The 27,903-nt window shown below is 35.8% G+C and overlaps 1 protein-coding gene across 4 annotated transcripts in view; it reads left to right on the plus strand.

The window, feature by feature from the left end:
- RABL6 (RAB, member RAS oncogene family like 6) overlaps positions 1-27,903 on the plus strand; it is a 78,980-nt gene that overhangs the window by 29,066 nt on the left and 22,011 nt on the right. For all 4 annotated transcript variants that reach the window (XM_001366495.5, XM_007475373.3, XM_016423832.2 and 1 more), the window contains 2 exons: positions 10,541-10,681; positions 14,033-14,138. In XM_001366495.5, the coding sequence (XP_001366532.2) occupies positions 10,541-10,681; positions 14,033-14,138 (247 nt within the window). The remainder of the gene's footprint in view (positions 1-10,540; positions 10,682-14,032; positions 14,139-27,903) is intronic.

Genomic DNA, 27,903 nt, shown 5'->3' on the forward strand with positions numbered 1-27,903 from the left:
TTTCAAATCATCTGTCAATTTCATAGAGCAAATACCTAAATCAAGCATTAAATCAAAAGAAAAAATAAAAGATGGAATTCACTTAAAATTCCAATCTGACTTATTTTAAAATGTGGAAAAAATGGAAAGCAGAAAAAATGAGCATATGTAGACTATCATCATTTTCTGTAGACATTTATATAAATCATTTGCCACAATGAAGGATCCAAAAAAGTCTATAAAATGCCTAAGCCAGCTAACATTTGATCTCTCTGCAAAACAGAAAGATTACAATCAAGGGAATACCAGTCTATATTATAAATTCATCCTACAAAGATGGTAAAAAATTATGAATAGTTTTGCTAAGGGAAAATGAATAAATCTATTGCCCTACAACCAGACATTAGTCTTTCTATCTACTCAGACTGGCCCAGATCTAGAATTTTTGTCCTTGCTCTCTCCTGTCCCCTACCTGGGGATCACCATCCTAGCCTGGACCTGGAGAACATTACTACTGTAATAGATGTTATAATCTACTATTATATGATTAACAGACTCTTGTTCTCTCTGAATCTGTGTTATTCATAATTTAAAGCTGTCTAGATGAAAACTCCCTTTCCCTTTAACTACTCAACCAACATTGTTCTCTCCAAAGTTACCAGTGATCTCTTAGTTGTCAAATCCAATGCATTTTTCTGTCTTCATCCTTCTTTACTTTTCTGCAGCCTTTAACACTATCAGTCACCTTCTTCTCCTTTAATACTCTTTTCTCTAGGTTTTTAGGACACTACTCTCTCTGAAAATGACTCTCATATCTACTTATCCAGCCCTAACCTCTTGCTACCTCCAGTCTCATATCTCCTACTTCCTATTAGACACTTCAAACTAAATGTCTTAAACTTAATATGTCCAAAATTGAACTCATCTTTTCCAGAAAACACTCCCTTCTTCCTAATTTCCCTGTTACTTTTGAGAATGCCACCTACCTCCCAGTCAACTAGACTTGCAACCTAGGTGTCATCTTTGACTATTCACTTTCACTCCCCCATTGTAATCTGTTGCCAAATTTTGTCATTTGTACTTTCACAATATCACAATAATGCCTTTTTATCTTTTCTGACACTGTCACCATCCTGATACAAGTCCCTAATGCCTGAGCTATTGCAATAGTCTGCTATTTGATCTGTCTGCCATAAGTCTCTCCCTCCTCCATTTCATCATTCAGTTGTCAAAAAATATTTTTTCTAAAGCACAAGTCCAACCATGTCATCCTCCCACTCAGTAAACTTTTGAGACTCCCTGTCACCTGCAGATCAAATCCAGAATCTTCTGTTTGGCATTCAAAGTTCTTGATTATCTAGTTCTTCCTCTTCACCCCACCTTTCCATTCTTCTTAAACCTTTATCTCTCCCCACCCCAATCATCAGTCCAGCAACACTGGCCTCCTTGCTATTCCTTCCCTCCTTCCCTGAGATACTCCTCCTCTCAACTGGGCATTTCTCTAGTTTTCCCTCACAAATGGAGAGTCTCCCTTCTCATCTCTACCTTCTGGTTTCCCTTCCCTTCCCTCCCCTCCCCTCTAATCAATACTATCTATTGGTTCTAAGGCAGAAAAGTAGTAAGAGTTAGACAATGGGGGTTAAGTGATTTGCCCAGGGTCACACAGCTAGGAAGTGCCTGAGATCAGATTTGAACCCAGGACCTTCTATCTCTAGGCCTGGCTCATAATCCACTGAGCTACCCAGCTGCCCCCTTCCCTGGCCTGCTTCAAATCCCAGCTTAAATCCTATATTTTATGGGAAGTTTTCCCCAATCTCTCTTAGTTTGAAGTACTTTCGCTCTTGATGTTTTTTCCTATTTATCTTGTATATAGCGTATTCATATGGTTTTTTTTTTTAATTTAAGTATTTTTCCATGGTTACATGATTCATGTACTTTCCCTCCCTTCCCCCCCCCCAGAGTTGACAAGCAAATCCATATTTCCATATTAATCATTTTTGTAATCTTTTAAAAACCAAAACCCAACATCCAAACACATATAAACAAGTGAAAAATCAAATGTTTTCTTTTTGGATTTCTACTCCCACAGTTCTTTCTCTCGGTGTGGATAGCATTCCTTCTTACAAGTCCCTCGAGATTGTCCTGGATCATTGCATTGCTATCAGTATAAAAGTCAATTACATATGATTGCCCCCCAGTGTTTCAGTCTCTGTGTATAATTTTCTCCTGGTTCTGCTCATTTCACTCTGCATCAGTTCATGGAGGTCTTTCCAGCTCATATGGAAATTAAGCAGTTTATTGTTCCTTATAGCACAATAGTATTGTATCACTATCATATACCACGATTTGTTCCCCAATCGAGGGATACCCCCTCATTTTCCATTTTTTTTGCCACCACAAAGAACATGGCTATGAATCTTTTTTTGTACATAGTTTTTTAAATGTTGTCTTCCCCATTAGATTGTGAGCTCAAGGAGGATTGTTTTTTACCATTCTTCATATCTCTAGAGCTTAGTACTATGTCTGGCACATGGTAGTCACTTAATAAGTTTATTGACTGGCCTTCCTTTAGTTTTCAAGAATTGACCCTCTTTTTGCCTTTGAACCTAGATCTCCTTTCTTTTCTCATTTCCTCTCTAATATTTGATCAATATCCACTGTTTCTTACCTGTTACCTTCAAACACGTCATATCTCCCCATCCTTAAAAAACTGTCACTTAATGATTTTCCTTCATGTCTTTTTTTAAAAGTTTTTGTTCAGAATGTAATAGACAAGAACTAAAAAAAAAGAAAGCATTTCCATATACAAAGCAGAAAAAGAGGATATGTGAAATGATGCATATCCATTTCATATAGGTTACTTTAAATATATATGTTTAAATTTAATGTATTACTTGTTTTCAATAAGTTTTTATTGATCTTTTGTTTTTTATATATCTTTGTTTCCCTCAATAGTCCTCCCACATTTGCCTGTTTCCCCTCTCAGAGAACCATTCCATATAATATTGTTTTTAAAGAAACCCCAAAACCAAATCAAGAGAAAAGGAAAAAATCACTACAACCAAATAATACATCAAATAAAGTGCAAAAAACATGTGCAAAAAATACAAGATGTCACCTTCCACCTCCTCAAGGGGGTAATTTGAGAGTATATGCTCATCTCTTTTGAGCCATACTACTTTATAAATTTGCAACTTGTTTGGGGGGTGGGGAATTCTTTCCATTTAAACTGTTGTACCCATTTTGTGTATTGTTTTCTTGGCTTAGCTCACTATAAATAAACTGTTTCAAATTCGTGTAGCTTTTTCCATACTTTCTTTTACACATCAGATTCAATCCTAGCCCAGTAATATTTCATTAAATTCATGTACAACTATTTAGTCATTCCCTGATTGATGAGTATTTACTTGGTTTCCAATTCTTTGCTGTCACAAAAAGTGCTGCTCTTAAATATTTTGGCAATATATAGGGACTTTGTTTTTTAATGGCTTGATTGGGATTGTGAAAGGGAATTTTTATTCCTTTTGTCTATTTTAGGTTAATCGATCAAGAACTTAAAGTATCCCTACTTAACACTTAGTAAGTCACTAACAAAGAAAGTTCACTCCCTAAAAGGCCACAAGCACTACCCGCTCCCCCCCACCCCCATTGTTGGCAAATTGAAAGGCTGTGATTGATTCTGAGACGTGAGAGGAGAGCTGATGGATGGAGAAAACTGTATATAAGCAGGAGCCTGAGAGAGATTGGATTCTTCATTCTTGCTTGTGTGCTCACCCTGGATTCTTGGCTCTTCATCCTTGGTGGCCTTTAGCCTAGGGAGTGTGGACTCTGGTGAGATTCTGGGCTGTCTTGGCTTCATGTATACTGAATGTTCTTGGTGGTTTTTTCAGCATCTTTGGCTCTTTGGATTTCAGCTTCCTGATCCAGACTTTGGATTCTGGTGAGATTCACATTCAGATTAGCATTCTAGGTCTAGAGGCTCTAAGATTAGGTTTAGGGTATTTTAACTAGGTGTTATTTTCTACCTCCTTCCACTTCACAGGAACCAATCATAGTCTCCCAATTTTGCCTAGCACTGCCCAGGGTGGGGCAGTGTTTGTAGCCTTTTAGGGCATGAACTTTCTTCCTTAGTGACTTACTAAGTGTTAAGTAGGGATACTTTAGGTTCTTGATTGATTAACTTAAAATAGACAAAGAAAATAAAAATTTCCTTTCACAATATACAGTCCCAATATTAGAATCTTTGGATCAAAGAATATGGACATTTTCTCTGCTTTCTTTGTAGAATTCCAAAATAGTTTTACTAGTACATGACTCCACCAGTAATGTATGAATATATAAGTACTCCCACAACCCTACACACACATATTAACTATTGCTGTTCTTTAACTTTGCCAATTTTCAGGGTATGCTCCTCTTGTAATTTTTTAATTGTCTGATCTTTAATATTAAGGCCATGTATCCATTTGGAATGTATTATTAGAATATGGTACAACAACATGTTGCTTCCCAAGCTGACATCTTGTAATTCCATCTGAATTTCTTTTCTGTGCATTTTTAAATGCTTCAATTGACCTTCATTTTTTTTTTGGCAGTACCATCACAAGATCTTTCTTTCCCTCTCAAATTTCCTATTAAAAATCCTTGTAACAAATCTACACATATTTACCATGTCAAAAAATGTATGTCTCATTTTCCACATTGCACCTCTCATTCCCTCTCTCAGGTGGTAGGCAGCCTACTTTATCAACAGTCCTCTGAATTGAACTGCATTGGTTAGAGTTCTTGTCTTTCCAAATTATTTTTCTTTACAATGTTGTTGCTGTGTACATTTTATATAAATCTTTCTAGGTTTCTCTGAAACCATTCTTTTCATCATTTCTTATGGCTTAATGCTATTCCATTACATCAAATTTCTATAATTTGTCCAGCCATTCCCCCTCTGATGGGTATCCCCTTGGTCTCTAGCTCTTTGGTATAATTCTTCTGTATTTCTCCCCTTAACAACCAAATTCCTAGAAAAAGCTGTTTGCAAAAATGCTTTCTATTTCCATCCCTTTGCAGTCTGATTTTTTGACAATACAAGTTTACCCACCTTTTAATTGCTAAATCTGATGGATTTAGAAAATATGAGAAAAGTATCAGCTCTCATCATTTTTTACTTTATGCCTGTATTGACCAAACTTGCCCCCTTCTACATATTAGCTCTCTTTGCTTGTCTGACTCCATTCTCTTTGTTCCCCTCCTATCTGTCTGAGAGTTTCTTCTCTTATTATCATCATCTCTGGTCCCATCCTTATTGATACATGAGAGCTCACCCAGGGCTTTATTCTGGACCCTCTTCTCTTCTTTCAGTATACATTCTCTGGATAATCACTTCAGCTCCCATTTGTTCAGTTTTTTCTGTTTATGTTATGCAGTCTTTCTCTCCAGTCGTCAGGTGGATTTTATCACCTCCCTTTAAACAATCTCTTCCTAAGTTAATGGTTGCTGTAAAGCATACCATTACCTTTCCAAGTACCCAAGTTCCTAACCTTGGAGGCATCTTCAATTCTTTACTCTTCTTCATCCCTCCTTCCCCTATGTCTAATCAATTGCCAAGTCTTTCTTATCCTACTTCCATATGTGCTTTGATATCCTTTCTCTCTTCTCACTATCCTAGTTCAAGTCTTTATTACCTTAAGTAAACTGTTGCCATAGTTTCCTGATTGTTCCCTATTTTCAGTCTCTCTCCTCTCATCTATTCTCCATATAGCTACCAAGTAGAAATTCCTAAAGCAGAGATCTGACCTTGTTATTCCCCTTCCCAAGTTTCAGTCATTTCCTATTACTGATGGGAAGAAATGCAAGCTCCTCTATTTAGCCCTTTTCAATCTGGCTTCAATCTTTTTCTAGACTTGAGTTCACATTATTTCACTCACATTTTATATACCAGCTAAATGACCTACTTTCTGTTTCCTGTACTCCACAATCTTATCTTCTGCATCTCTCTTTGCACTCATTGCTCTTTATACTGGAAATACCATTCTTTTGCCTCTTGGAATTCCAAATCTCCCTTTAAGACTTAATCTCAAATGCTTCCTACATGAAATGTTTCCTGATTGTCCATGTCTAGATGTTAGTGCTCTTTTTCTCCTAATGACTTTGCATTTACTTTGTATTTGTATTTGCTCCTCTTTGCATATCTCTCACCAGTAGAATTTAAGCTCTTTGAATGAAAGGTCTGTTTCATCTTATTACTGTGCTGGTACCCAGCATGGTGACTGTCATTTAGTAAATTTTTATTTAATTGAATTGAATATAACCACATAAAATAGCAGAATTAGAGAGACAGTGTGAATATAAAAAGTTTGGTATGTGGCCTAATTAAGCCTGATCACCCCCAGGAGTGATTAAAAATGAAATGAGAAGAAAGATGACATCATAAAAATGGAAATATTTTTCATTATTTCTATAAGCAAATTCTTCTTTATCATTAATAATACATCTCCCATATTTGGACTTTTAACATTTCAGTCCTTGATTTGCAGCATAAAGAATTTGAAATGTCTAAAAAAACATTAAAAAGAAGCAGGACCACACAAAGTAAACCAAGAAGAGATTTGTCCTGAACACAGCACACAAAGGGGGGCAATATTACTGTCTCAAAAAAGGGGTAAAGTTCAGAAAGTGAAAGGTTACTGAGCTATATACCTACTTTATGACAATGATCTTGAAGACCTCCTTGCTGAAAGAGAGAGGAACCCCCAGGTTTTTCAAACAATATTCTACACTAGACCACATATCTATAGTTAGGTAATTTACTAAAATTCAGGAAATAAGCCAAAAATATCCCATTTGTTGATTCTGTAATCAATTTTGAGTTCATAGAGCAAAATGCAGCATTAAAATTAACTTTCAACAATCTTGTGTTTCCTCTGCTTATGTAAAAATCATACATGTATTGACATGGTTCTAAGGCTTTACAAATTTTAATCTCATGATCCTCATAACAACCCTGCGAAGTAGATGCTATTATCCTCATTTTATACTTAGGGAAACTTTGTTCAAACCTTGGATGATTAATGTCAAAATGGACACAAAATATGGAAGCAATATGCTCACCATAGGTATTTGCCATTGGCTTGAAGTTTGGCCAACACTGTTCAGATGAAAGAAGGGTTCCCTCTAAATTGTAAGGTCTTTTAAATGCTACTGTTTTCAGATGACTATCCTAATTGCCTTGAGCCCCAGAATATTACAAATTCATAATGACTCAAAATAGTTTGGTTTAACCATTCACATAAGAAAAAAAACAGACATGAAGGATGCCTTTTATCCAGACCACAATGTTACAGCTACATGAACTATAAATATAAATGAACAATAAAGGTGATCCATTGGTACACTGAACATACAATGTAGATGGATAGTAACCTGGACAGGAAGAAGAGAATTGACTAGATTGCATTTAAGAAATTAATCAGTATTTTTGATGATTCCAATCTTGAAACAGAAATTCACATTTTTAATGCCAGTAGTCTTATGATGAAAGGCAGTCTGTCATAGTGAATAGAAAGCTGGCCACAGAACCAGGAAAGCCTAAGTTCAAGTTCTGCTTCTGACACATACAGATTTTATGAGTAAGCAAATCATGTTAACCTTTCAGTGTTCCCAGGCAGCTCTCTTAAGGCTTGAGTTGCAAAACACAATTAGTAATCATAACTATAAATGTGAATAAGATAAAAAGGATAACAGAATGGATTAAAGAGCAAAATTCCACATTATAGCATCTACAAGAAACACATTTAAAGCAGGGAGACACACAAAAGGCTGAAGCAGAATCTGTTATGCTTCAGCCAAAGTAAAAAAAAAAATCTGGGTAGCAATCATAATCTCAAACAAAACAAAAGGAAAAATTGATCTAATCAGAAAGAGATAAGGAAATCACATTGGAAAAAGCATCATAAACAGTGTAACTATGTCATTATTAATACTATTAGTTGCAGATAATGTGCCAAGTTGCATTGGTAATGGGAGTTTCTCACCACAGAGTTCCCAGTACTGAGACCCTATCCCTGACTCTATTCCTTTGGAGTTATATGGCTTCAAGGCATGGAGTGCCACAGTCTCCAAAGAATTAAAGTTTACACAAAGGGCAATAAAGAACTAAATGACTAGGAATAAACAGACTTCTGCATAAGAATTATGCAGGAGAAACAGCAAAAGATTATCAGAGAAATGTTTGACTGGAAAAGGAAGTGGACTGTTTATATAGAAAGTGAAGAACAGTCCATGTATTATTCCATTGGTATCAATACAATGCCATCATGTTAAGTGGACAGAAACCTTGAAGTTTTACAAAAGGTCATGGAAAAGCATTGGACTAGATGATTTGAGAATGGGTTTTAATTTGAACTATAGAAAGGAAGTGCCTGCATTAATAAGATCAGAGTTCCATCAAAGAATGAATAAGTTAGTACAAGGGCAAGAAATCATAGAGTTCATAAAAGAATCCATTTTATATGGATTTAAGGGAAAATATATTCAATTGGTAATTAACATGCATCCCATAGAAACTTATTTGAAGTTTAGTAATGTGCAAACAATGGAAAAGGGATATCCCATGTGAAAAACAGCAATAGCTGCTAATTATGCAAGGAGCTCTCAAACTTAATTTATCAACATATAAGTGAAGCTTTTTCATTTGGGTAATGGGATTTTCTATTTCTTTCATTTCCATCTGGCCTGCAATACCTTTAGATTGTATAATCTGTGGTAGACTTGTTAGCTTTGGCCATTATATCCCAATAACTTGTTTTCTGTTTAGTAACACCCAAAACAGGTTATTATTTTGTTAATAGAAACATTCTATCAGATCCTCTTTCTCTTAGTCTCAAAAACTCACAGAAGGTGACATGGAAGGTCACTAATACCACTGACATTTCTCTCAATTACTTAAAACTTAGCCACTAACCTTATATAAGGGAATTTGTTGGAATCACTATTCCCCAGGATCTGATTATTACATTTGACTAAATCAGTGTTGCTGATTTTTAAAATTGTTAGTGGGCTTTCAAAATATTTTCCAATATATTGCTAGAAATGCTTTTATCTGATTTTAAAGTATATGTCTTTTCTTTTCTCTAACCATATGAGAAGTGATAAGTCTTAACACTAAAATTCTTGATTATAAAGTCAGAGCCCAACTAGGTTAGCCTTTATTAGTTACAAAGATTCTAAAAGTTAAGCAGAAGTCGTGGGGACAGCTGGGTGGCTCAGTGGACAGGAGGTCCTAGGTTCAAATTTGGCCTCAGACACTTCCTAGCTGTGGGACCCTAGGCAAGTCACTTAACTAGCCCCTACTGCTCTTCTGCCTTAGAACCAATACATAGTAATGATTCTAAGACAGAAGGTAAGGTGTTTTGGTTTATCATTCTGAGCAATAGGTATAGTAATGCTTTGTTAATTTGAATTGTATTCAGAATTTTATTATTTTACCTAGAGTTAATTTACTTTTGAAATGTGTGAAGGAAAGTTCTATCAAAATTTTGAAATAAGCTATCAAACTACATTAGAGAACAAACTGTGACATTAGCATGATATTTATGTAATTATGCTTATGTAATATAACAGATGTACTTCATCTGTTCTAATGGTTAGAGCCATTTTCATCTTGTATCCCTAGCACAGACACAGTGCCTGACATATAGTAATGACTTGATAAATAATTTAATGAATATCTGCTTGGAAATTTGTCAGAATTTAGCTTAAATGTACAGTATATACTTAAAAGCAGCATAACTCATTTCTTTTAAGATATAATTAAGATTTTGTGCTAATTTATATGTATGCTTTTTTAATCAGTCCAAAATGCTTAAGTTCTTTATGCATTTTTTAAAAGTAGTTTGCATAAGGGCAGCTAAGTGGCTCAGTGGGTATAGTGGTAGGCCTGGAGTCAAAAAGATCTGGATTCGGTTCTGGCCTCAAACACTTACTGTGTGACCCTAGGAAAGTCATTTAACCTCCATTGCCTAACCCCTTCTACTCTTCTGCCTCAGAACCAGTACTTAGTATTGATTCTAAGACAGAAGGCATAAGTTTTTTAAAAGAAAAAAAAAAGTTTAAGTAGTTTTCATTGCTTATGTTTCTGAAATTACTATTACCAAATTTAAAGTAGTAGTAAGCTAGATGATGCAGTATGTTGGTCCTGGAGTCAAGTAAGACCTGAATTCAAATCCTGTCTCAGATACTTTCTGTGTGACCCTAGGCAAGTCACTTGTCTGCCTCATTTTCCTCCTCTGTAAAATGGAATTAAAAAGTAGTACCTATCTTTTTAGGGTTGTTTTAAAGATAAACGGAGATAAAATGTGTAAAGCACTTTGCAAACCTTAAAATGCTAAATAAATGCCATTGAGCCATTAATTAGAATCCAAGGAAAATAAGCATTTGGGCTTCAACACAGCTTAATCAAGAAAATCTCTACTTGACTTTTGGGCAAAGCATTTTTAGAAAGATCAAAAAAATGAATCTACTGCAATTGCTAAAACTGGAATAACTTTACCTGTCCTGTATGATCAAGGACCTTCAACTACATACTTCGGGAACTTCCCAAAGTGCCGACCCATGTCCCCGTGTGTGTGCTGGGGAACTACAGAGACATGGGGGAACATCGAGTCATCCTGCCAGATGATGTGCGGGAATTTATTGATAACCTCAACAGGTAGGTGGTGGCAGGCAGTGCTTGTTTTCTATAATCACTTTCGTCTTTGTTCTACTTTGCCTGGACAATCGAGTACTCTCCAGTTCTCAGCTTTGTGTCCCCAGCACTAGCATAGTGCCATGCACAGAGGAAGCACATAACAAATGGTTTTTGAATTGAACAAAATAATTCTGTGTTCCAAAGTACACATTAGTATTGGATGAAAGTCCTTCAAATAAATAATACCAGTCAACTCAAATAAACATTTGTTAAGTACCTTCTATGTGCAACATGCCAGGGTTACAGAGACAAAGACAAAAGTGCCCCTATGGTCAAGATGCCTACAAAATCAAAACACTTATTGAGTACCTGTATGTTACAGGGCATTGTGCTTTATCAGGAGTGGGAGGAAGAAGGGGCAGATGAAAAAGTATAAGGCATTCCTTGCCCTCAAGGAGCTCTCATTTTTGTTATATTCTCCCTCCAAATTATTGAGGGCAGGAACTGTTTTGTTGTTGTCTTTATCCCTAGCACCTAACACATTTCTTTATATATAGCAGGCACTTAAGGTCCTGAATGCTGCTGGAATGTACCTACATATAAAATATTCAGCATATAAATGAAAATGTTCTGTGTTCTCTGTGGTTGTCACTTTTTAACAATGGAGTGGCACTCTTCTCACATAATAAGGACCATATCTTTTATTAGGACAAGGGATCATAGACAGCCATGGTAGCTTATTCCTTTTTCTTTTTTATCAAGGTTAGTAAACTGGTAGATCAGGAGAATGTTATAATAATTAACTTAGATTTTAGTGAAACATTTGATGACATCTCTAATGCTTTTCTTGTGGAAGAGATAGAGATATGGCAATAATAATAATAATGTAGTTAGTTGGTTTAAGAGTTTATTGAATGGCCAGGTCCAAAGACTAAATTATTAATTAATGGTTTGGTGTCATTTTGGAAAGAAATCCCCATTAAAGTGCCTCAGAGAGCCATACTTATCCCTGTGCTATTAACATAAAAGTAAAGATGGTATGGTTATGAATTTGAAGGGAACACAAAATTAAGAGGGATAACTAACCCATTGGGTGACAGGATTAAAAAAATATTGACAGGTTGAACTGAATCAAAAAACATGATGAGGTTTTAATAGGAACACAAATGTAAAATTTTATAATTGGCTTCAAAAATTCAACCTTATAAATATAAGATGGAGGTATGGTATTTAATAATTCTTCAGAAAAAAGATCTAAGTGTTTTTAGCAAACTTAAAGCTCAATATAAGTCAACAAGTATGATGTGGCATTTATTAAGCTCTTATTACATTTCAGGCACTGTGCTGAGTACTTGGGGTACAAAGAAAAATTAGTCCTTGACTTTAAGGAGTTTAGATTCTAATGAGGAAAACAATGTACATAAATAGGTTTTTACAAGATAAATACAGAGGAAATGGAAGGTAACCTTAAAAAAGGGAACATTGGAAAAGGTCTGAAGAAGATTGAATTTGATGGATTTTGAAGGAAGCCAATGCTTCTTAAGATAAGTAAGGAAGACGAGCATTCTAGGTATGGGAAACATCAGTGCGAAGTGGGAGAAAAGAGAAGAGGAGCAAGGACACATCTTTGTTAGTGAAGATAACATGAATAAAGACCCAGCAAAGGAAATGAAGGGAGTCATGTAGGAGGTATACCAAGAAAGAGCATTGTAATGAAAACTTAGATAATTGGTAGGATCCAAGAGGAAAAGGTGATCAGCCAAGAAAATGTCTGCAGTATTAGGCTCCATTAGGAAAGGTATAGAGTTCAGAACCAGAGAAGACGTATGTTGTCACACTGCTCTCCAGATCACATCTAGAGAAATTAATTATGTTCAGTTCTCAGCACCACGTTTTAGGAAAAACATTGATTGATAAAGCCAGAAAGTATCCAAAGGAAGGTATACAGGATGATAAAAGGTTCAGATGTGAGGACTAGTTGCTGGAATTGGAGCTGTTAAGTCTAACAAAGTGACAATTTGGGGGGACATAATAACTAGGGCTGTTTTGTGGAAGAGCATTTTGATTTGGTTTGGCCCCATGATGCAGAACTAGGAGCAGCAGGTGGACATTGCAAAGAGCCAACTTGAGACTTGATGTAAGGAAAAATTTACTAGCAATTAGAGCCATCTAAAATTGGAATAGGGAAAGGTGGTAGGGGATTTCCTCTCATTGGAGGTCTTCAAGAAAAGGCTGGATAACTACTTCTTAGATATATCCAATTCTTTTTCAAGTATTGGTTGTGTTAGATGACCTCTGAAGTTCCTTCTTCTAAGATTTGGTGGATAAAAATCCACATATCTACCAGATCTATTTAAGAGAATAGACATCAATTCAAAGCCTTACTCTTTGCATCTTTTTCTCTATTTGTGTTTCTAGATTCCATTTCCCCATGCATAAATGTGATTCCATTAGTCTCATATGTATGTCTCCACTAAAAAGTTAAAATTACCCAGCATGTTATTACTATAGCTTATTATATTATAACATGATCTTGACAAGATATGACCTTGGATCTTTAAAGGCTATGCCAACAGACTGCACATGCTGGCAGGTCCTTCCAAGATAAAAAGATTTTGACCATGCCTCTAGCAGTGGATTACATGTCTTTTGTCCAAGATTAACCTAGCTAAATTAATAAAGATTCGTTAATAGGGTTGGTCACCAGGAGATAACACTTTTTGACGAGAACAACGCTTATACCAAATTGTAGAGAAGTTTCTGTTGGCATTAATAAAAGGAACTAATGAAAATAAATTTTCTTGAAATGTCACCCATAAAATTAAATAGTCATGAAGTATTGTCTCACATAGTCTGCATGTTACTTTCCTTCTATTCCTAGATCTGTGGTCTCCAACAGTCTATACTTGAGATTGGACTGTTCACCTAAATCCATGATCTTTATATGAAACAGTTATTTTGTAGTACTTAAAATCTAATCCCTGTTCATCCATCTTAACTAAGAAAAAAGTTAGTTTTGAGATTTTTTTAATTCAATAATCCATTAATCCCTGGGGTCAGCAATCAGACCTCCACATCGAAGGAACAACTGTGTCAAACCTTTTTTTTAGATTTCTAAGAAGAACTTGGGTATTGTCTCACTTTTTTTGTTTTGTTTCAAGATTATCAATTCAACCACAAACTTCCCTTAGGGTTAAATATCACCTCCAAGCCAAAGACATTATCTTGGGTGAAGAGGTTTGCCCAGAATAAGATATTCCATATTCAAATACTGTCCCTTTTTCTATCCCATGCCCTTCGATGGTTTTATAACTTCTTTTTGCATTACCTTTTCTTCTTGTATTTTCTTGTTTTGTTTTGTTTTTTAAACAGACCCCCAGGTTCTTCTTACTTTCGATATGCTGAATCTTCCATGAAGAACAGCTTTGGCTTAAAATACCTTCATAAATTCTTCAATATTCCATTCTTACAACTGCAGGTAAGTTCTTTTGGGGGAGAGGCATGGCACTATGGGCAATCAAGGGCAAAAAAGAGAAAGAAATGGCTTGTGTTAGGTTTTTCTGAGCTATATATTTTCCTTCATTAACGATATGACTTTTTAAAATTCAACACACATTTATTAAATGCTTACTGTGTTCAAGGAATTATAAGTACAAAAGCAAAAGTGAAAAAAATAGTCTCTGCCTTCAAGAATCTTCAAGAAACCTTCCAGACAATATTTACAAAGGTTTGGGTTTATGAGGGAATATTAAAAGATTTGAATTACTTCTTCTGTCCCCCTTACCCTGTGTGCAAGATGAATTATGTACAAGTGGAAATGTTCACCAAGCAGCTTAGGAAAGTCACTCTTCAACCAGTGTAGGCTTAAAAAATGCTCAGAAAATGGAAGTAAACTTAAAAAAGAAAATGAATTCAGGGATATGGCACAGTCTTATTTCTAGAAAGCCAATACTCGGAGTGGGCTGAGACTACTAAGGGAAACTTAAGTACATTTAAAAGACTTTTTGTTGGGTTTTGTTAGGTTTTTTTTTAACTATATTGGGAGAAAAAATAGGAGAAAAGAAAGTGAGGGGCTTTGTTTGAGGTAGAGAGGATGATAATCACAGACAACAGAGAGGAGAGGAGAGCTGATTATTATTTTGGTTCTATTTTCTCTCCAAAGGAGGATGACCTTTATGTTGAAAATGAGAGGACAAAAAAATAACTAACAGAGAATTGAAGCCTCCAATAAGTAACAATCCAAACTCTGTGGTTTTCCCCAATTTTAACAATTGGGGCATTTGCCCTTTCCTCTCTTTTTGTACTCCTGTTTTTCTGAATCTTTCAGAAATTGACAATGGCTTAGTAATTAGATATGCCAGTTGTTCCAGGTTTGGAAGATATAATTCACCAGAGCCAAGTGATTTGAATTCATTAAGAGCAGTAAAGCATATTCTTAGTTTCCTTACTTATCTCCATTCTGGAATTCTTTGAGTAGAAGTTGGACTGTCATTTGCTGGGTATGTTATAGCTGGGATTCTTTTTTGTGTAAGAGTTAGACTAGATGAACACAAGTTCTTTCCAGCTCTCAACTTCAGGGATTTCTTTTTTTCTGAATCCTTGTCAACCATTTCTTGCCCCTATTTAAGGTTTTTCCCTAAGGTTCATACTAGACTCCTGTTGTCTTTTCTTTTCACTCTTGGAGATCAAGAGTTTATTTATCTTCTTTATACAGGAGATTCTATAGTTAACTAGTCTCAAATTTCTTGGGTTCATAATCTAGAAGTCATCCTCACTTTCTCCTCAGCCCACACATTGCATCAATATCTAAAATTTGTTGATTTTCCCTCTACATCTTTCACATCTAATTGTTCTTCTGGGCTATCTCTTTCTAATCTATCTTCTACATTGCCTAGTTAATATTCCTGTGTCCCTGATTATGTTACTTCTCTATTCAATGTCAGTGGCTATCTGTTATCTCTAGGATTAAGTCATATCAATAAGAATTTATTAAATACAGTATGTGCCAGGCACTATTCTAATTTCTGGGGATATAAAGAAAAGCACAAAATAGTATCTGACCTCATGGAGCTCATATATATGTATATGTATAAACTGGAGGGAATCTCAAAAGGAAGGCACTTGCAATGGAGAATTGGGGAGAGGAGAAAGGTGTCTTACAGAAGACAAGATTTGACCGAGTCTCAAAGGAAGTCAGAAGGCAGAATTGAAGGAGGAGAGAATTCCAGGAGTGGAGTCAAGATATGGTGTATCATTTGTGAAGAACAAGATGGCCAGTGTTACTAGATGGTAGAGTATATGAGGAAAGAATAAAGCATAAAAAGACTGGAAAGGTAGGAAAAAGTCAACTTGCAAAGGGCTTTTCCAACTAAAGGATTTTATATTTGATTAGAGATATGTCAGTGAAGTTTATTGAATCAGTTTACTGGTCAGAGCTATGCTTTAGGATGATCAAGGCAGTAGAAGCAGGTACTGTGGAGTGCTTAGACCTTGGTTAGACACTGAAGAAGTCACAGTCATCCAATGCATCCTGAGCCATCATTTGTCATCCTTACTTTTGTCCTGCCACTTAGTACATTAGATCTGAGAGATGTAGAGGATGAATCAACAAGATTTAGAACGTTACCTTAAAGTATAAAGAACAGCTGGAAGGATTTGGGTAGCCTTTATAGGAATAAGAAAGTTTGTAAGAGAGGAAGCTTTGGAGCCAAAAATATTGAGTTCTGTTTTTGATGAGGGTTTTGCCCAGTAGTGATGGGTAATACAGAATTGGAACTTAGAGACACGGTATTTTGATTACATTTGGTTCATGGTAACAGAATTGAAGATAATCAGAAACATAGCAATTGGGAAATAAAATGTGTTTGGCCTGCACCTATTTGCAAAATTGAGGCCACTAAAAGGAACTCAACAGTGGGGAAAGAAGACTGGCATGATTGAAGGATTTTCCAGGATGAGAAGACCTTGGGCACTATGGGAAGTCCCATCGTGAGAAGCCAACTGAGTCATGGTGGTGAAGTCCAAGAGAGTTGAAAGCTGGGAGAGGAACAAAGCGATGAGAAGTGATAAGATCAATAAAAGAGAAAGTGTAGAAGGATGAAAGCAAACTTGGGGCAAAACCTTCAGGTCACAGTTAAGGGGTGGAATGTAAATGATGAAACCCTAAAAAAGACTAAGAAGGATTGGTCAACAGGTAGAAAGAGAACCAAGAGACAGTACAAAATACCCAGAGAGCAACCAGGAAAAAAGATATTTAATAATGTCAGTTGAGGAAGGTAAGGATAAGGATTAAGAAAAGGCCACATTTATTTGGCAATTGGGAGAAAATTGGCAACATTGGAAAGAACATTTTCAGTGGCATTACAAAGTAGAAAGCCAGATTATTGAGGGTTAAAAAGTAAATAAAAGAGGAAAAGAATTACAGGCAATAGGTTTTTTTCCCCCTAGGTTTTCAGGATAGGAGGAGAGATGGTATAGAAGGAATCTACTTGAAGAGGTAGGATTGAGGGACCATGTAAAGGGGGTTGGCCTTCATGAAAGAAAGGGCTACCTCTTTAAAGACTGTGATAACAGAAAAAGAAGGCTGCTTTCAAAGGGTTTTGAGCTACAGAAAAGAAGGAGCTCACAGCAATGGCTTCCTTTCTTAGTAAATATGATGTAAAGCCTTCTGCTGAGGGAATTAGGTAGGATAGGAGGTAGTATGAAAAACTTGAGGAAAAAAGAGGTTTGGAACAACCACAATAAAGTGACTCAGAAGGTAAAAATTGCTTAGAAAGGAATAAGATAATTACCTTACTGTAGTGAGAGCACAGCTGAGACTAGATAACATAGATTTTGAGTAGAGAAATATAATGTTGAACAGAATAACTATAGAGTCAAAATTGGAAAGGGAGGAAAGTAGTCTATAATTCCTAATTGCAGACTAGATCACATATCACAAAATTACTTACTGAACATAGAATTTTAACTGAAGGACACTGTGGACCCAGCCTTATGCTCTTTCTTGGTATTTGAAACATCTATACCTAATCACCGCATGTTTATAAGTTATAAATATTTGTAAAGGAAAGTAGTGCTCAATAAATAGTTCCATAGTGCATTAAAAAAATTTTCTTATGTGATATTAGGAAATATTAGGGAAAAAAAGTTAAAAAGTATTTCATGAACAATTACCTCTAACTTTGAAAATACTGTGAAAGTCCACTGATCACATGAGTATTTGGTATAGAAGCTTTCAGTAGCAAGAGAGAGCTTCAGGTGTGTGTCTCTAATTTTATATTCCTCTAACCAGTAAACTCCCTTTGAAATAAAAAATAACCCTAATGCTGAGGGCCTGCATCAGAATGGAGACTGTCACTCCAGTGAGAACAGCAGCATTCATATGGATTTGGACTAAATCACATGGAGTTAAGCAGGGTCACTACCAACAAATGATGAAGAAAATATTTTTGCCATAGTATGTAATTATAAGAAACATACTGAGACTTATTTATAATTTCTTTTTTAAGAATGTTTAGAAATTTTTTGTGTATTATATGGAAAAATGAAAAGCTTAAGTGTGTAATCATTATGATCCTAAAAGGGAACATTGCCTTGATAACTTTCAGATTCCTGTGGAATTGTGAATTCATACTAAACTTCTCTTCAGTATTAACCATTTGCATCAGTAAGGATGAAATTGATTTTGTTTTAAAAAAAAAATGCACTGCTCATTCAAGAGGGTTGTGACTAAAAATCTTTAAGCATTTGTTTCTGCCAAGGTAGTTTTCTTGCATCTTACCCTCCATTTCCGTATGTGTGTAAATATGGTTAAATCTGGTTTCATGAGGGCTTTCCAAAATGAATTGTCTGATAGACTAGGACTTTTTTCTTTATTATTATTTAAATTTCATTGGATAAAAACAAAAGATAGTGAAATGTATTAATAGCATGCAAAACAAAACTTTAAATTTTATCTCTTGCTATACAGTACATTGTCCTGTGGAGATTTACCAATGGAAGTAATGTTGATCCTGTTGTAATTGGTATTGTGAAGCATTTAATGAGCTTTAATAATAAAGTTCATATAAAGGTGTCATTTCTAAAAAAAAGGCAGTTCAACAAATCTGATCAGCATTCAAAACCAGTCTAACAGTATATGCAATATTCCATACCAATAGTCCTGCATTTGTTACTATATGCACTATTACATCTAAGTATATTTTCTATGAATTCTAATCCCATCTGTGGAATTGAGTTCTTTTTAGCATCATTCTTTTCGCAAATTTTTATCATATGGATTGGGGGCTCCATTGTTATTTTGGAATCTGTCACCCCAGAAAACAGATCTTAGAGGAAACATCTTTAGGAAATAAAATCTACATCATCATTACAAAATACCTAAATTTTCATGCAATGAATAGGATTAGTTGTTACCTTAAAAGTAGACAGGGCCATAGGAAATAAATTTATGCTTCTAAGAAATTTGTCACTATAACCAGAATAGGAATGAGAGATACCATTAGAGAGACCTTAGCTATTACTGCCTTTACAGTTCTTACTATGCAGTTAGAAAATATCTATCATTGATATCTAACATCTAGCACAAAAGTTAGCATTTAGTAGGGGCTTTCTTTCTTTTTTCTTTTTTTTTTTTGAGCCTGGAGCCATTTGACCCAGACAGAAAATTCAGCAACCTCCTATGGACCCAGTTCCAGTAAAAGTTGGCACAGAAGCTTTATCCTGTTCTGTTTTTCCAGGCTTGGCTGATTCATTCCTTCTTAGGCAACCTGTTGGCCCTCTGTTCCCAGAAGTGTACCATTTTGGTGCCAAACTTAGTGTGGACACCTGACTCACTTAAGCTCTCTTGTACCTCAGAATTCGTAACTCAAGTAATCCACTAGACTTGGTCTCCCAATAGCATTCACTGTCATACAAGGCTGTTTTCATGTTTAATGCATGTAGATTTCTGTTTTCTTTGCTATCTAAATTTGACAAGCATGCTTCTCAGAACAGGAGAGATAGCATAGTGTAGTAGAGAAGGCACTGGACTTGGAAGTCAAAAAGACCCTTCAGTATTTAACTAGTTCTGAAATCCTGAACAAGCCATTTAAATTCTCTGCCTCAATTTCCTCATCTACAAAATTAAGTGGTCTGATTCTTTTGTCTCTGAGTTCCCTTCCAACTCTATATCTATGATCCTAGGAAGTTGACCATCATTCCAATAATACATATGGTCTCATCAGAGAATCTCAATATTAGTTTATTTATAAATCATTAAGCAACAACAACAAAAAATACTAAGTAAAAAAAGATGCCAGAGTCCTTCTATCTAGGCTAATAGGAAAATTGAACCAAGTAGTCAAGAAACTTGAGTAAGAGAGGTAAGTTTGTTTCCAGGGGATCATAGAATGGAATTGGAAGAGAGGGGTTAAGTTACCTAATACAACTTCTTACACTATACAGAAATCCTCTGCAGAATGAAACATGGCCATATAGACTAAGCTTAAATACTTCCAGTATTGAACAATTAACTGTCTCACAAGAAAATCTACTACATTTTAGGCAACTCTAATTATTATAAAGTTCCTCCCTATATAGAGCTGAAAACTGATAAATAACTTCCACCTAGTTTTTTTTTTTTCCATCTTAATTTTGCCTTCAGGAATTATATAAAATCTAATGCCTTTTTCAGATGACAACCTTCCTACTACTTAAGTATTGTATTCTCCTAACATCAGTCTCTGCTCATATGTTATTTTTCTGTCATGTCCAACTCTTCATTACCCTATTTGGCATCTTTTTTGGCTGAAATGTTTTGCCATTTCCTTCACCAGCTCATTTGACAGATGAGGAAATTGAGGCAAACAGGATTAAGTTACTTGCCTAGAATCAAATAGTAAATATTTGAGGACAAATTTGAATTCAGTGAAATGAGTCTTCTTGACTCTAAGCCCAGCACTCTATCCACTCTGCCATCCCCCTGCCTTCTCACATAACATGGTCTCAAGTTTACCTCCATCATCTTTGACATCTTTTCCTAGATATAATTCAGTTTTTCAGTGCTTCTTAAAATGATAGAGATTGAACACAGGACTCTAATTGTAAAAGGTGACCAACACCAATCAGTGGAGCTATTAACTTCTTTTGTAGGTACTGTAATTGTGGGATCTAAGATTCCATTAGCTTTTTTTGACAAGACGATAATCATCTTGTCTCAAAAAGTTTATTTTTAACTAAAAATCTTTTCACATTACCAACAAATCACATTTTCCTACTTTATACTTGCAAAACTTATTTTTTTAATCTAGGTACAAAGCTTTATATTTATTTATATTTTGTCTTGTCAGATATGACCCATCATGAGCTTACTAAACACTTTTTGAATCATGATTTTTATCCTCCAAAATAGTTGTCTTTCTTCCAGTTTTGTGTTCCCAACTTTTATAAGACTACTATCAGCATTTGGAAGTCATTGATGACATTGTTGAACTTGATAAAACCAATGACCAAAACAAACCCTGCAGTAAACAACTAAAGACACTTTGCAGTTTGAAATGAATCCATTAACCAAGATTTGATACTGTTCTTTAACCAGCTAAGAATCTCTTAAATGGTACTATCATCCAATCTGCTTTTCTTCATCTTGTCCACAACAATATAATGTGAGACTTTGTCAAATGCCTTGCTGAATTCTAGATATACTATCTTTAGCATAGTCCTAATCCTTTCATTTTTACAGGTTTTCAAATTCATGCTTTGAAAAAAGTACATATGATTAGCAACCATAACCTGTGACTTTTGAGGTCTCTATTTTCTGATTTTTTTTTATTCTATTGAATGATTTCTTCAAACCTACTAAAAACCTGTGGATCCCCTCATGAAAAACTATTAGTTTATTTTTTTTTAATACACAATGACCCTTTGCAGAGTTCCAATGCCTTCTCTATGTCATGTTCTATTGTCAACTTCTTGATCCTAGGTTTAGTTTTTCAATGCATATCAGAGTCATTTACTTCCTATCTAACTTCATCATTTCCTCTAATATTGTCTAGTAAATCTTCAGGGGAATAGTGTTGGACCCACAATCTTCCTGTGTTCAAACCCGGCCCCAGGCTAGGTGCTGTGTAACCCTGGGAAAGTCACTTAACCCTGTTTGCCTTAGTTTCCTCATCTGTAAAATAGCTGAAGAAGGAAATGGTAAAAACCAATCCAATATCTGCCAAGAAAACCTCAAATGAGGTCAAAAAAAGATAACTGAAATAGCAGCAAAAATAAATTTTTGGGGGACAGCTGGGTAGCTAAAGTGGATTGAGAGTTAGACCTATAGACAGGAGGTCCTAGGTTTAAATCTGGCCTTAGATACTTCATATGTGTGACCATGTGTGACATGTGTGTGGCAAGTCACTTAACCCCCATTGCTTGGCCCTTACCACTCTTCTGCCTTGGAACCAATACATAGTATTGATTCCAAGATGTCAGGTAAGGGCTTAATAAATAAATAAATAAATTTTTGTCAGCACTAATAAATAGGGGCAGTTATAGGTGCCACTCAAGCCCTTTAGCAAAGAAGTAATCTTAAATTTAACAAACAATACCTCTTTATTCTCAAATAGAAGTGTAATCCTTTGTAATTTTCTCTAAAAATTTGTTCTGACAACTGCTGCTATGACTTTTACCATGTGTTTGGATTCTCCTCAAAGAGGTGCATTTAGGATGCCACTTTCAAGTCTTTACCAAGTCTTGCTGAACTGCTCAGGGGGATTAAAAATAGCAGATGACATTAATTTAGTAGTTAGTTCAACTAGGCATCTGCCCAGACTCTGTAAGAAATTTTTTTTTCTGAAATAAACTTGTATTTAATAGTATTCAAACATTGTGTGACTAATCTATTTTCTCCTCTCAGCTATTTATGTCCAAACTGAACTGAGAATTTCCCTAAATGTCAAGACAGCCCCAGTAAATAAATCATAGCCATTTGGGATATGTAGTCAAATTACATAAGAGAAATGCTATTAGGTTTACAGAATTTCAGAGTTGGAAGTAACCTCAGAGGCCATCTAGTCCAATCTGTATTTGGACAGCAATCGCTCCTACATTAACCCTGACATGTGATCATCCAACTTCTAATTGGACTGCATTGAAAGGAACCTACTAACTACCAAGTTAGATCTTTATACTTAGGTATGCCTTTCATTATTGTTTGTTTTAAAATCTGTTAGGGTTCTTTTTTTTTTTAAGATCCAAAATGACACATTTTCATATGACACTTGGAGTACAGAAAATTTAAGTAAACTAGTATTAGAATCTATCATATTACAAATCTACCACAGACATGCAGTAAAAGATCCATCAAAGCCCTTTCATATACACTTTGCCAGTGAATTTACTTACATAGTGGGAATAAATATTACTGTGCATTTAAAAAATTTCAGCCAATCTCCAATTGAATTGCAATGAAGGGATCCTACTGCTTCCCAAGGCAATTCTTTATACCTTAGGATACCTTTCATTGTTAGAAGATGTTTCCTTGCATTAAATGGTTCTGCTTCCTGCCATATGGGACCAAGCATAATAAATCTTATCCTTCTTTCCAAGTAGGGCCTCCCTTATCCTCAGTTTCACTTTGCTGGGTTTCAGTTTTCCAGAGTCAGTCATGAAGAACCAAGGGTCTACCAGTAGCAAGTCTGCTCTTGCAGTGGGTTCTTCTGCCTTTTTCATTCTTTTAGTTTGTTGGGGGGGGGGGGCGGGTTGGAGAAGTGCTAAACCAGGAGGCATGAGCAGAGAGAGAAAGCATGTATGTTAGATCAACAGGCGTTTACTTAAACTTCCTAGTTTTATCTATCCATGGGGCCCTACTGTACTTCATATAGTGAAAAACAGTTCTTCCCTTCACTCTCCACAATAAAACATCCCCAAGCTTTCCCTTTTCCTGGCAGTATTGTCCTAATTTCTCTCTCTCTTTTTTTTTTAAATTCAGCCCCTTCTTCCCCTCCCCACACCATAGAAGGGATCATCCGGCAAAATATATAGCTTATTTGTGTCATTAATGTTTCTACTTTCAGCTCATTCTCTGGAAGCGAGCATTCACAATTCTTCAAATATTAAATCTGTAGCTAATACAATGTTCCCTTGAGTCTACTCATTTCACTCTTAAATTTTTCTTAATTTAAAATTAATCTGTTTATCATTTCTTATGGCACAGTAGTATCCTATCACAATCACATACCACAATTTGTTTAGCCATTTCCCAATTGATGGACATCCCTTTGATTTCCAGTTCTGTGCACCACAAAGAAAACTGCTATGAATATTTTGGAACATATAAATTCTTTTCCTTTTTTCCTTGATCTCCTTGAGAAATAGACTCAGCAATGATACTACTAGTAATCGGAGTTTTAAAAGCTCTCCCGATGTCATTCCAAATTCCTCTCCAAAATGATTGGATCAGTTCACAGTTCCACCAACAGTATATGTCCCTATCTTTCCATATCCCCTCCAACATTTGTCATTTTGCCCTTTTGTTATTTTAGCCATTCTGATGATGTGAGATGATACCTCAGAATTGTTTCAGTTTGCCTTTTCCCTACTCAGTAGTGATTTAGAGCATTTTTTCACGTACCTATATATGACTTTGATTTCTTTAACTGAAAACTGTCTGCTTAAATCTTTTGCCCATTTTTCGGTTGGAGGGTGACTTCTGTAAGCAGTTATTAAATGCAGTCTTGTAACATCAGCATACCCTAATATTTTAAACTCTTGCTTTCAGCCCTGTGCCAACTCTGAATTCCTAATCATGTAGAGGCTAAATCTTAAAAATGGAATGAGGCCTAGAATGAAGAGATTTCCTCATGGGGTTTTCAGAGACTAGCTTTATGCTCCAAGATGGTCCACTAATGACTGTTCAGTGATCAGTGTGCCAGGCCTAGCTGTTAAAACCTAGAAAATTTCATCTTACTTGAAGCAGTAGAGGGAGTACCCAAGCAGTTCTTGGGGGGGGGGGGGGGGGGCGGACAGACTTGGTTGTGTAAAATCAGATCTATAGTTGATTTGGAAAAGAAGGAAATACTAATAGGATTTGAAATACTGTTTAACAATGACCAATAGACAGAAGAATTTTAAAATCTAAAATAGCACTTAGGTCTTTTTTTTTTTCTAATCCTTACTTTCCGTCTTGGAATCAATACCGTGTATTAGTTCCAAGGCAGAAGAGTGGTAAGGACTAGGCAATGGGGGTTAAGTAACTTGCCCAGGTCATACAGTTGGGAAGTGTCTGAGGTCAGATTTGAACCTAGGACCTCCTGTCTCTAGGCCTGGCTCTCAATCCACTGAGCTACCCAGCTGCCCCCGACTTAGGTCTTTCTTAACAGGGAAATAGAATTTACCTTGGGAAAATTTAAAGAGCTCACTTCTGCCCTTATTCTTAAGTCAAAAAAAGTTATTATATTCTTCAAGCTTTGTTTATTACTTTGGTTAAATCAGTAAGTATCAAAGTTACTTTCAGTTTCTGCCAAATATCCCATTACCTCAGTGCCTTATCTCTTACCTCTCAGAACAATGTGTCCAAAAAAATAGTTGAAAACCACTATTTTATATATTATTTGAGCATTCTGTCTCTAGGATAATCTCTCCAACTTCCAGTGTTTCCTACAATTGGCTTAATTAATTGGTTTAATCAGTTTTTTCTTAACTCATTGCAGAACTTTATTAGTTGATCTCTTTAGACTCAAAGTTTATATCCCCTGTTCCTGTTGTCCTGTTTAATATTAGTGAAGTTCTGATCATTTTATAACTTTGTTACAATCTCCCATAGTCAGGAAAGTTTTTGGAACAATAGAAAATTCCTTCCATTCATTGACAATTCCTAGATTTTCCATCTTGTTTATGAACAACTACAGCTATCAGTTAAGTTCCATTTTAAGTCTAAAGTAGCACAATGGTGTACAGTTATATGTTTTAAATAATTGCCTGCTCAGGTGTTTGAGTTGAGTTCTGAAGGCACATAGCCAAAACACTTAAAGCAAATGTTCTTTAGCTTTATTGAAAGAGAGAGCAAAAATGGTTTGGTTTTCAGGCAAACATTTGAAGTTTATCACTTCAGTAGAATTTATGTTTAGAGCAGTATGTTTGTATATGTGTAGACTTCCTGTCTGACTTTCATTTTCCATTTTCTTTACTGGATATCATCCAGGTCATGCCTGCAAAAAAGATCTGCCCTGAGCCCTCTCTTCTCCCTCTATACCAGTGATGGCAAACCTTTTAGAGATGGAGTGTCAGGCCCCACCCCCAAATCAAGTGCCATGCCTACCCCACCAAGTGGCTGACTCCCACTGGCTGCTGATCAGAGGGGCAGGTAAAGTGAGGAATGTCCTCCGGTGCCTGGAGAGGGGGAAGAGAACAGCTCTGCCCCAAGTCCCTCTGACTTTTTAGTAAGGAACTCTGGTGGGTGGCTGCAAGAGTGCCCTTTTTTTGCATGCATGCCATAGGTTCACCATCACTGCTCTATGCTATCTCAATTGATACGGTCATCATCTCCCATGGATTAAGTTATCCCTATACAAATGGTTCTCATATCTATTCATACAGCCCTAATCTCGCATTTCATATCTATAGAACATCACAAATTAGATGTCTTAAAGGCATCTTTTAACTCAACACATCCAAAACTGAACTGATATTTTTTGCTTTCAAAGCCTTCTTTCTTCCCAGCTTTCACCTAGACCACACACTAGGTATTGTCCTTGATTTCTCACTCCTTGTCCTACCATATATCCTGTCCAGTTCTGTCATTTCTACTTTCACAGGATCATTCAAATAATGATGGTTTTCCTGCCTCAAGTCTCTTTCCACTCCAGTTCACCTTCCAGTCAGTTGCCAAAATAATCTTCCTAAAGTACAGGTCTGATGAGGCCATTTCCCTCAGCCCTGACCTAAGTAAATTCCAGGAGATCCTTGTTTATAAGTGATCAAATATAACTCTCTTTGACTTGTAAAATCTTTCATGGCCTGCCCATTTTTTAATCTTTCCAGTCTTTTTACACTTTATTTACCTCTTATATGCCATTATGTTCCAGGGACACTGACTTTGCTGTTCCTTGAACACAATACTCCATCTTCTGACCCCAACTCTTATATTTTACTTTATATCATGTATTTATAGATTTTATATTAATTATAGTGCCTTCCCTATTGCTCTGGCCTCAGACATTTCCTAGCTGTGTGACCCTGGGCAAGTCATTTAACCCCGATTATCATTGCCTAGCTTCTACTTCTCTTCTGCCTTGGAACCATTGTAAGGTTTTTTTAAACATATGTATATTTTTTTCATTTATTTTTTATATAGCTTGCCTTGTACATTTACTTGCATGTTGACTCCCCAATTAGATCATAAACTCTGAGGGCAAGATTGTCTTTTGCCTCTTTGTATCTCCAGTGCCTAGCAAGATGGCCTGGCACATAGAAGTGCTTAAGAAATGTTCTTTGACCGATTAACATTAAGATGTTCCACTAGGAACTTTAAAGGCCTTTAATTTTTTCCTTACCCTTTGGAGCATTTTATTTTTTATTAATTTATTTAGAATATTTTTCCATGGTTACATAATTCATGTTCTATCTCCCCCCTCCCCCCCAAGCTAACAAGCAATTCTACTGGGTTTTATATGTATCATTGTTCAAAACCTATTTCCATGTTATTCATATTTGCAATAGAATGATCATTTAAAGCCACAATCCCCAATCATATACCCATCGAACCACATGATCGATCTTTTGTTTTTCTTCTGCATTTCGGCTTCCACAGTTCTTTCTCATAAATTCCTCTGGATTGTCCCAGATCGTTGCTACTAGTAAAGAAGTCTATTACATTTGATTGTGCCACAGTGTATCAGTTTGGAGCATTTTAAACAAAAATTGAAATTGATTCTTCCTTAAGAAATATAAGGAAGTTAAAAATGAACTACATCTTTCTGATTTAAAACAAGTTCTACTTCCTCTTGCATCTTAGTGTTTTTGCTGGATAGAAATGTTGATAGACAGGTTCTTAGGAGCTCTGAAATTTCCTATGAAATCTAATCTCTGGAACTGAGAGACTATAACTCAAACTCAGATTAAATGTATTCCAAACATTTATGTGGCACTTTGAAAAAATCCATTTAACCCCAGTTTGTTTCTAGGTACTGCTCTGTTGAATGGGAGCATCCTGATCCTGTGTTACACTTCTTCCTCATAAGGAGAAAATGGTACAGATATTATCATGGTGGTTTAAT

Source organism: Monodelphis domestica, chromosome 1, assembly GCF_027887165.1.
Source record: "Monodelphis domestica isolate mMonDom1 chromosome 1, mMonDom1.pri, whole genome shotgun sequence".
Taxonomy (NCBI): Eukaryota; Metazoa; Chordata; class Mammalia; order Didelphimorphia; family Didelphidae; genus Monodelphis; species Monodelphis domestica.